The sequence below is a fragment of the Lipophrys pholis genome (assembly GCF_963383615.2).
Source record: "Lipophrys pholis genome assembly, chromosome: 4".
NCBI classification, from domain to species: domain Eukaryota; kingdom Metazoa; phylum Chordata; class Actinopteri; order Blenniiformes; family Blenniidae; genus Lipophrys; species Lipophrys pholis.
In genome coordinates this window covers 34,469,713-34,480,804 of record NC_137637.1, presented here as the reverse complement: position 1 = coordinate 34,480,804, position 11,092 = coordinate 34,469,713, and the positions used below count along the sequence as shown (strand labels likewise).

The 11,092-nt window shown below is 43.2% G+C and overlaps 1 protein-coding gene across 1 annotated transcript; it reads left to right on the top strand.

Annotated features, from left to right (window-relative positions):
* Positions 1-4,074: 4,074 nt before the first annotated feature.
* On the top strand, positions 4,075-8,542 carry LOC308109203 (uncharacterized protein). The gene is made up of 3 exons (XM_080462635.1): positions 4,075-4,124; positions 4,595-4,744; positions 7,150-8,542. The coding sequence occupies exons 2-3, from the start codon at positions 4,597-4,599 to the stop codon at positions 8,133-8,135; spliced, it is 1,134 nt and encodes a 377-aa protein (XP_080318761.1). The 5' UTR covers positions 4,075-4,124; positions 4,595-4,596; the 3' UTR covers positions 8,136-8,542.
* Positions 8,543-11,092: the final 2,550 nt, after the last annotated feature.

The following is an 11,092-nucleotide window of genomic DNA, read 5'->3' as shown; positions in this document are numbered from 1 at the left end:
GTCCCGTCTGCTCTCCCCCGAAAACCAAGTCACATTTTATCAAATATAAATAAACACATGCTCGACAAGGAGTAGAGGGAAACACAATCTTATTTAATCCCGTCTGTCTGGTTGCATCTTCTGGTTTCTCTGTCTGATTTTCTCACAATCGTTCACTAGTGAACTAGAAAGGACGTCTGGAACCGTTAAATGAGTTCAGCTTTCCTGAATCACCTGTGACCGTCACCTTTAATCTCACAGTCCAAGAACTTGTGCTTGAGCTTAATTGGCGACACTAAAATGAACGTTGTGATAGCGACGGTCAGTGACGTACTTTCAAGCTTTCCTCATCCCGCCGCCCTGATTGGGATTAAGCTGTAAAGAAGATCACAGATTAAATATTTTAGTTCATACAATCTACTTTTCCCTCTTTTTTTTTTTTTATTAAAATCTTAAAAATGCTTCAAGCATTTTGGTTTTAATGTTATGCATGAAAAAAAAAAACAAAACTACTAACTTTTCGATGTTATCTTAATTTCAACGGGGAATTTTAAGAGACTCTTTTAAAATCTGTTGACAGAAATTATTACGTTCAATCAGAATTTAATTTCAGATTTTATTCAAAGCCAGTCACTTCTGCATGATTCACAGATTCACCCTCACATTTTAATCTGATCCAATTTTCCAACACAAAAGAAAGGGTTTAATCTCAACGTTTTATTTAACTGTTAATCTGACAAACAGTGCGACCCCTGGTGGACAAATGATGAAGGTCAGTTCAATGAATTCAGAATGTTTATCATCGTGTTGGAAATAAAACTTCATATCCGGATGAGAAACTTCCGCCAGAAGGATAAACTGGACAAAAGGTGACTCATTTCATTAAAAACAAACTAAAAAACTTGTATTATGTTTGTTATAACGCAGCAGGTGATGGTAAAGACTTTAAAGCAGCGTTAGCACATTAGCATTAGCCTCCATGGTAAACATCTACTTTAGAGCTTCTTCCTTCCAGTTAATTTCTCTAACTTGACCTGAACTTAATGAAAGTGAAACATCTGACCTTTTATCAGGAACTTCGTCCTGTGAACATTCAACACGTGGCTGAAAATAAAACGTAAAGCCAAATATTTTACACGAAGGCCTGAAGACACACAGTTTTTACCTTCAACAACGAAAGTTGAAGGAAGGTTCTGTTTTTGTCTGCGTGTATTTATTGGTTTGTAGGCTGGTATTTTATCATGCAGGATCCGTTTGAATCCTTCATTGAGTACCTCATCATACGTGTGTGTGTATCAGTGGAATGAATGGAAGGTCAAATCATTACCAGACTGGACGGACAAGCGTAAAGAATCAACAGACAATAGCACGGCTCCTTGACATGTTGGCGTCCATCGGGTCAAAGGTCAAAGGTCAAAGGGTCACAAACTGATAAACAGGAAGCAACTCAAACAACCACAACAAATGGTGGAAGGTGTGGTGGATCAAAAACAACCTTGTAATTCCACTGGTTTCCTTGGTAACAAACGTGGCATTGGTCAAAGTCTGCGCTCTACCGAGTGTAGCTCTAGTTTACGCCATGATTGTAACTTTTCAGATTACGTTCATATTTCAGGACAGAAACTGAAAATGAATAAATAAGCAAAAACAAACAATGAACAAAAACACATCATTTGTTGTCAGAAGTGATCAATAAATCCATCAGACAAAATGCCCGACACAGCAGATTCTATAATCTTAGCGTTGTTTTGCACCCAGATCCTTCTGCAGTCAACACCTCGTTTGTTTTAAGACATTAAAATATCATTTTTCTGGAGTGTCTTGTGGTGCCGTCAGAAGAAAAGAAAACTTTTACATGATCCCTTCTAGTTTTGACTGATATGGTGAAGCCATCATTGTTTTGGTGTCTGCTTAAGATCCATAGTCTTCCTCCCCTGAGCCACATGTGATGATCTACATCAATAACTCTTCTTCTTCTTCGTCTTTTACTTTTAACTGCAGTTTGCATCCAAAAAGTTGCACTACCGCCATCTGCTGGTTTGATCTATCTACATCGTTTCCCACTGCTCTCGTTGATCGTCTGATGACTGGTTCCCCTTCTTCTTCTTCTTCTTCTTCTTCACTTGGGTTCAGCGGCAGGTGTTTATCTGTGAAGTTACACTGTCGCCATCTGCTGGTTGCAGCTCGTCCCTACCACACCCACCGCTCAAAACAAAGACGGAGGGAAAGAAAAAATAAGAACGACAGAGGTTTCATCTCCCCACTCTCCTTAAGCTCCTTCAACTGGCAGACGTCTTCCAGTTCAACAAACTTTATTTACTTAATTCAGGAATAATTTACAGGAAGCAGGAGGGAAACGTTCAAAGATCCACAAGACTAAAACAAAATACTAAATTTCCCATCAAGGATCTACAAGAGAAAATGTTAGGACGACTTCAAACTAAAGCAAACAATCGTTGAGTGAGTGTTGGAGGAAACTGAACGAGGACAGCAGGAAGTGGACGCACACAATAAAACAGGACGTGAGATCAAAACAGACACAAAGGAAAACTAGTAGAAAATGGAACCTTTGGAATCGTTTTATCCAAAATAAAGTGTAAATCTAGATCCTCTCAGTTTAATACATCAACACTGTGTTTAATGTGCCTCTGACAGTGGAGCGTATGAGAGGTGCACTGGTCAGTCACATGATCAGATCAGCCACAAACAAGTGCTTTTTAATAATATATGAATCTTTTCACACCTTTTTAATTGGTTCATTATTATTTTTTTAATTTATCATTAGCTTGTAGAAAAAGGTCCATTTAAATCAGAACGCTGCAAATCAAAAAAGTGGGATACGAGTTTTATTTAAATTAGATATTGTATAGTATTAAGCTTTGCTCTTTCCACATTCAATGTTTAGTTGATTTTTTTTTTTCTTTTAATAAATATCATTGTTGGTCCAAGTTTGAAATTGTGGCCAATCGTGTATCAGAGCTTCACACCTCCTAAAACATTTCAGTTTAATTATTGTTGTTGTAAAAGTTTGGCCTGTGATGAGCTGCTTTTCCTGTGTTTTTATATTCCTGGTATGTGGACGACTGTGGCTCAGCAGGTTCTTCTGCTCCGATCACAACTCACAAGTTTGTGTGGCGTGAAGTGTAAACAGTGGAGGTGGAGCGGTTGGTGTGATGAACTGATCTGATCTGATCTGATCTGATCTGATCTATCTATCTATCTATCTATCTATCTATCTATCTATCTATCTATCTATCTATCTATCTATCTATCTATCTATCTATCTATCTATCTATCTATCTATCTATCTATCTATCTATCTATCTATCTATCTATCTATCTATCTATCTATCTATCTACCTACCTACCTACCTACCTACCTACCTACCTACCTACCTACCTACCTACCTACCTACCTACCTACCTACCTACCTACCTACCTACCTACCTACCTACCTACCTACCTACCTACCTATCTACCTACCTACCTACCTACCTACCTACCTACCTACCTACCTACCTACCTACCTACCTACCTACCTACCTATCTATCTATCTATCTATCTATCTATCTATCTATCTATCTACCTATCTACCTATCTATCTATCTATCTATCTACCGACCTTCAGTTGTAGAATAAAGATGGTAGAATGGATTGACCTCTGCCCTCCAGTGACCCCCATTCATTGGACGCTGTGTCGTCCTGAAACCAGAGAGCAGAGTGACTGTGGAAGTTTTCCTCAGCAGATGAATAATGTAGAACATGTGAGGCTCCTCTGGAACATCCTGTCTGCCCACGCCGGGAAAGAAAGCCGCTGCTTGGCTGCATGGAAGCAGCAGTTTCCTGGAGTATTTGCAGCGACTGCAGACGTCCAGGAGCCGCAGGGCCTCGCCTCGGCGGGCCCGTTGTTGTTGTTGTTGACGCTGCAGCGGTTCAGTCGTCGGACTGGTTTGCTTGTCTTTTCCAAACAGCGCCACACCCTCTGACATGCACATGTTCTCTCACCTCCACAGGCCAGGTGCAGCCAGATCAGAGGAGGAGGAGGGTCATGATTATCCCCGGGAGGGTGGAGCAACAGGGGGAGGTGAAAAGACTGGAGAGGCTTTTGAGTCTCACACTGACATGCGGCTCCTGTCGGCGCAGGTAAGAACTGATGGAGATCCAGACTCATCCTGACTTTTCCCTCCTCCCGGGTGACGTTGGAGTGGTTGTGAAGCGGTGTGATCCAACAGAAGGTTGTGGTCGCAGCGGAGTCCGGGGCTTGTTCACCTGCAGGAGAACTTTCGTGCTGCTTGTTGATTCAGACTCTCTTCTCCTGACCTGCTCTTTTTTTTTTTTTTTTTTATCGCTTGTAAACATCCGTTTGGTTCAGGGTTCATCACTAATGTACACAGTGAGATATTGATCCTGCCAGAAACCTTCTCGGGAAGACGGATCATGTGAAACATGGATGTGACTTCATGGGATGTTCCGGAGCCTTCGGGAGGGGGGGAGGGGGGGGGAGGGGGGGGGGGGTTGTTTCAGGGAGAGTGACATTCCTGAGCTCCTTCACCTCGGGGCAAAAAGACAAACCCGTCCTTTGGTGCGCTGACCCGAATGTTGTTGTCCTGCAGACATGGATGGGGTGTTGGGAGCCGCCACGGCGTTGAGTGTGTGTAAAGTGACCTGCAGTCTGCTCTTCCTGCCCTCCCTGGCTTCCTGCTTCAGTCCCGTCAGCTTCTGCAGCTGCTGCCTGCTGCTCTTCACCGACTTCCTGCTCGCAGGTGAGCTCTCCAGCAGGTGTTGCAGCGCTGCTCTCTTTGTTTGAAGTACCTGAAAGCAGAGAGTAATGACGTTAATATCACTTTTCTATTTTCTTCTTCTTCAAGGTTTCACACTCAGTCCAGATTAGAAAGTGCAAAAACGTAGAAGAACATGAAAGCTGCAGGCAGCCTTGACCTCGCACTCTGGCCTCTGGCCCATTTAAATATTGATTTTAAAGGCTTTAACAAAACAAACAAAAAAAAGAAATATTTTGAAGGGGTGGGGCTTTTATTTTGAAACCCTGCTCACCTCTGGCCTTGCTAAACACTTAATATCCCTTTTAAAGTCCACATTATCAATTTAATAAAACAAGGACTTTTATTTTGAAGGAGTCTGGTCCTTTTATTTAGAAAGTCAGGACTAGCAGGTTAACTGGTCCCGGTTTGATTGACATGGGACTGCAATTGGATCGCTGTGGGATTCAAACCCGAGCCTCCAGGCTGCCACTGCCCCCAAAATGTACATCATTTAGTATTCTTCACCTCATATGCAATACAAATCTACCTCATACACGTCATATAAGATACAACACGTACAGGTGTACCACGCTAGAGGAAACTGAATATGTAATAAAAACAGTTTGTGTAAAGTTGTCATGGTATCACATTGAACTTCATTTCACTCAAAGTAAAAAAAACTCAACAAGAAAACAACATGAGAGAAGCAGCAGTAACAACCTCCATTTCTCTTTATTCAAATAAAGGCTGCTGGTGGCCGGAGCCCATCCCAGCTGACCCACACACACACACACACACACACACACACACACACACACACACACACACACACACACACACACACACACACACACACACACTCCCAGGCCAGACCCGAGGATAATCTCACAGTGAATATCTCCTGAATTTACATTTATAATCTACAAAATGAAAACGTGTCGCAGAGATACAGTAAATATTAAAATTTTTCAAAGTCTGTGGCAAAAGTAATCTGGATACATATTTTCATCCAAGCTTGGACTTAAAGTCACAAGATGCATGTATTTATTTTTTCTCAAATTAGTAATACTGTCAAGCGCTTTCTAAATGTATGTTTTGAGAGATTAATTCGTTTTAAATGTCGCTTGCTGATTTTTCTTTTATTATAATTTATTTTGAAATCCCAGGATGAATCCTCACCTGCTTTAGTTAACACCTTCAGTAAATGAGTTTTATTAAAAAAACAACAAACAATCCAAATATTAAACGTGTGGAAGTATCGAGGTCAAAGTGAAGCTTTGCTTCAGAACTGAAGTTTTTATTTTATGTTGCTGAGGCTCTCTGAATGCTGAGGCTCTCTGAATGCTGAGGCATCTCCAAATGCTGAGGCTCTCTGAATGCTGAGGCACTCTGAATGCTGAGGGTCTCTTAAAGCTGAGGCTTCTCTGAATGCTGAGGCTTCTCTGAATGCTGAGGCAGCTCTGAATGCTGAGGGTCTCTTAAAGCTGAGGCAGCTCTGAATGCTGAGGCACTCTGAATGCTGAGGCTCTCTGAATGCTGAGGGTCTCTTAAAGCTGAGGCTTCTCTGAATGCTGAGGCAGCTCTAAATGCTGAGGCTGCTCTTAAAGCTGAGGCAGCTCTGAATGCTGAGGCAGCTCTGAATGCTGAGGCAGCTCTGAATGCTGAGGCGCTCCGACCTGAGCTGCTCTAAACCTCCATAAATCCTCCACCTGTTGAGTGACTTCATACTTTAATCTACAATGTCCTCCTCCAACACGTCTTCCTCTGCTGCTCCGTCCACAAAACCAGAAGCAAAGAAAGAAACGAGCCTAAATTAAGTGTGATAAACGTAATGGCAGCATTAATTATCTACCTTTGTTTAGAATACCAACAAAAATAAAGCTCTGAACGCCGACCTCCTGGAGAAACAGCCTCCATCCTTTCTTTTCACTCTGTTTCATTGTTTTATTGATTTTATTTTGAAGTTCTTATGTCTGCAGTATCCTGGTTTCAGCTGTCGTTGTTTTTAACGTGTTTCACCGCCTACTGCATCACAAGACCATGTTATTTGTATAAAACAGTTTAGATTTGGTAAAAAAAACAACTAAAAACTACTTTGATCGTTATCAGAGGAAACAATATGGTATTAATTAAAGGTATTAAACGTGATGTATATTTCAATTAACTAACAAAGGAATGAATCAGTTTCTGGTTAAAGACTTTATATGGTTGGAAACAGATTTGAGACGTTTTTCAATTTAGAATCTTCCTTTTCTCACTAAACAGGAATTCGAGTCTATTTGTTGAACGATTCATGTTTTCTTGAGTTTCATTCAGGAAAAACCGATCGGGTGTTTTTGTATCTTTGGATTTTATCTTCGTCTGTCGGTGATGAAGCTGAATCAGCCGCTGTGCTTCCTCTCCCACAGTCTTCCTCACTTTTCTGTGCGTCTTCGAGTCGTGGCTGCCGATCGGTCTGTCCGACGCCGTCGCCCTGCGTTTCCTGCTCTACCTGAGCCACGCCTACGGCGCCGTGCTGCTGCTGACCACGCCGCTGATCGCCGTGGAGACGCTGGTCCGGCTGCTGTGGCCTCGCACCGTCGCTGCACGCCGGACGAGCGGGCGGCTGCTGGAGGCTAAAGGAGAGGAAGAGGAGGAGGAGGAGGAGGAGGAGGAAAAAGACGGGAAGTGGTTCAATGTGGCCGGGTACTTCTGCGTCCTGTCACTGTGGCTCATCGTCGCCTTCAAACTCGGGTGGGAATGGCGGCCGGAGGAGGTGTGGGCTGCCGCCTGCGTGCAAGCGACCAGCTCGTTGGTCAGATGTCTACCCAGAATGCACAGCCCCGTGCCCAGCGTGCCTCCCTGCTGGAGCCTGGTCTTCCTCCTCCTCTTCCTCCTCCTCCTCCTCCTCCTCCTCATCTTGGTGACCAGCGGGGAGATCCGGCGGGTTCCGGCGGCGCCGGCTCGCCACGTTGACCCAGAGAAGACGGAGAGCAGCTGCAGCGCTCACGGCGTGCAGATGTCGGCACGTCTCCATGGAGACGCGGCGCTCGCCTCCCCCGCGTGTTTGTCTGGGAAGAGAGGAGGACGGGAGCAGGAGGGGACAATGAGAGGCGTAGCGCTGACATTCATCATGGAGGAGGAGGAGGAGGAGCAGGAGCAGGCGGGGAGCCGGGGCAGGTGGCGGCTGGGGGCTTTCCCCCGCCCGGGGGCAGAAGTAATGATAGGCTTTGTGGGTTTGCTCTCCGTCTTTGTGCTGCCTCTGTACCTGAGCGTCAACATTCTGGTCATCAGGACTCTGGAAACCCTGCTGGAGGACTGCATTCTGTCCCTGGTCTCGCCTCCAGGAGACACGGGAGACGTCCCGCAGCGACTCACCGGCATGAAGAAGAGTTTGCAACACGTGAAGAGATGATATGTGGAAGCAGGTGGAGGAGGCAGGTGATGGAGGAGGCAGGTGGAGGAGGCAGGTGGAGGAGGCAGGTGGAGGAGGCAGGTGGTGGCGGTGCCAGGTGGTGGAGGAGGCAGGTGGAGGTGCCAGGTGGAGGAGGCAGGTGGAGGTGCGCTCGGCGGGCAGAGACTCAGACCTGCAGGGTTTCACCAAGCGTTTGCTCACGAGGGATTTTCCTGGCTTTGAAAACTGAAATGAAAAAAAAAACATTGTTCTGGGGTGTACAGTAGTACAGTAGTACACGAGTACACAAGTACACCCCAACACTGGTATCCACACCTTCTGGTTATAAATACAAATGTTTCTTTTAATTTATGCAACATGTTTTTTTTATTGAATCGATCGTAAGTTAATAAAATATAAATGTTCTTTATCTGTGTTCGGAGGCTCTGTCACAAAAAGCACTTCCATCTAAACAGACACGGGGGGACGAGGGCGGGGGAATATGCGGTGCAGAGGATAATGCATTAGGCGTTACCGTGGTAACGAGTATGGCGTGAATCACCTGCAGGATTCCTAAACTCGTCTAACACGACACAAGCTGGTTGATCGTGTGTTGCAGGAGGAGATGCCACCAGGGGGCAGTCTGCAACAACAACTGCCCCCCAAAAAACTTCAGCCTGTTGGAGCTCTGAAGGCCCCCCCCCCCCCCCCCCCCCCCCCCACACACACACACACTTAAAATCACGACTCAAGATGTTGTGAATCAGTCTGATGCCTATTCCCAGGTCTCCTGTATTGTTTTCACTTTCTTTAATATGCTTTTCTAACTGCTGAAAGACGCCTTGAAATAAAATGTATTTTTATTCTTAATCCCTGATTAGAACATAAAAAAGGTTTTAACATCCTTCCCTTTACATGAGTGAGCGCCGCTGTGCTCCATTGATATACTATTAGTCAAAGAGTTAATGAAATCTGAGTCAGGAGGCGGTTTAACGTGTATCAGCCTGCGTCCTGTCATTAACTCACTACTGAAGGTTTAGAGGCTTCGAGGTCTGGAGACTACTCTAAATACTTTAAATCCACAGGGTAATACCTGCAGCTCACGTGTATCTGTGTGTTCATGGATAAAAGTGACGTGTTGGGAGGAAAATGAAGTTTTCACGAGGGTCTGAAGACACGAGGAGGAGGAGGAGGAGCGGCTCTGAGCTTCGTCACTCTGATAACTGATCAATGTTCCTGCTTCTCCAGCCGCCCAGCAGCCTGATGAGTAATCCTCTGATGAGTAATCCTCTGATGAGTAATCCTCTGATTCACCCACTCCAGACCTTTCTGAGGCCGCGTGAAGCCAAACTCAACTCTTTGGAGAAGTGAAGACTTTTATTTTGATTCCACTAACGAGGACGGCGCTGCAGGTTTGTGTTTCAACCAAAAGGAGGAAAATGAAACAACGATGAATCAAAGGAGGAGGTGTGGCGACGCTCATGTCCCAGAATAGTTCAGATTGAGAATATCTTCACAAGTGGAGTCTGCATGTTTCCCCCTCTGTGGAAGAGAATAGTTATTTATTTATAGATTATATATCTATTAGTGCTGTCAATCGATTAAAAAGAATTAACTAATTAATTGCACAATTTTCTGTAATTAATTGTGATTAATCACATTGTTTTTCTACTGAAGACTGAAGCTTGTCATGGATGTTTATTCTGGGAAAAACCACGGAATTAATGTCGACTCAGCACACAGAGACTTTATTTAAATTCAAAGACTGTTTTTATAACGTCTGTTTAGCTTTGCGTGAAACTGTTTCTGTCCCAGAGCAGCAAAATAATAAAAACATAAATTAATAAACCTCTAACATCAGTCTGGGTTCTGTTAGAGTACCGCTCCAACACTTTTAATATTTCTCGAAACAAAGTGGTAAAGTTATTACATGAACAAAGTGGCAATAATATACTGTAATACACACACACACACACACACACACACACACACACACACACACACACACACACACACACACACACACACACACACACACACACACACACACACAGGCAACCTGCTGTTTTGCTGCAGAATTACTTCTTTTCAAAGTAAAACTAATGACTTTTACTTTCTCAATCAGCCGTCAGGGAACTTTTTATCGTGAAACTTTCTGCCTTAATATTATTCCACTGGGTGTCGTGCTGCTCTGGAGTCACGGTGCTGCTCTGGAGTCACGGTGCTGCTCTGGAGTCACGGTGCTGCTCTGGTAAGGGAGTTTAAAAAAAAAAAAAAACTAAAAAAAAACCGGAAGTAAACAAAACTACGTTAATTACGTAATTTTTTTTTTATCGAATTAAACATTTGAAATCAATTGATTAAATGAATGCGTTATTTTTGACAGAACTAATATATATATATATATATATATATATATATATATATATATACAGTATATAGTCATTTTGCTGTTTACATAGATAGATAGATAGATAGATAGATAGATAGATAGATAGATAGATAGATAGATATCAAAAAAATTTCCGATCATGTTATATTATTTATTTAGAAAAAACAATTACTTCTCCTTATTCACATAAATGTGGATAGAAAAGTTTTCCTTCGCAGCAAAACACAGAAGTAAATATTTGATCTTGATTTACAGCAGCAGAGAACCTGGTTATTCTCAGATAGAAGAGAACCTGAGCAGAACATAAAGTTCCCCCAAACAATTGATCACATTTAAACAAGCTTCAGGGTGAGAAACCATCTCTGTTCACATATCCTCATCATCATCATCATCATCATCCTCATCACTATCATCTAAACAAAGAACAAACAAGAGAACAAACCAGTGACTAAAGTGACCTGAAGGCAACAACTCAGCTACTTTCTTCACCCAAAAACAGGAGATAAAAGGGTTGAGAAGAAAAGCAGAGTGATTTACACTAAAGACACTCTGTCCTCACAGGAAGGAGTCAAACCGGGGATTCCCT

Excerpts from the sequence above, each read along its gene's own strand:
- LOC308109203 (XM_080462635.1), top strand. The coding sequence starts at position 4,597 with ATGGATGGGGTGTTGGGAGCCGCCACGGCGTTGAGTGTGTGTAAAGTG. Across the intron at positions 4,745-7,149 it reads CACCGACTTCCTGCTCGCAG|TCTTCCTCACTTTTCTGTGC; the intron begins GTGAGCTCTCCA and ends CCTCTCCCACAG.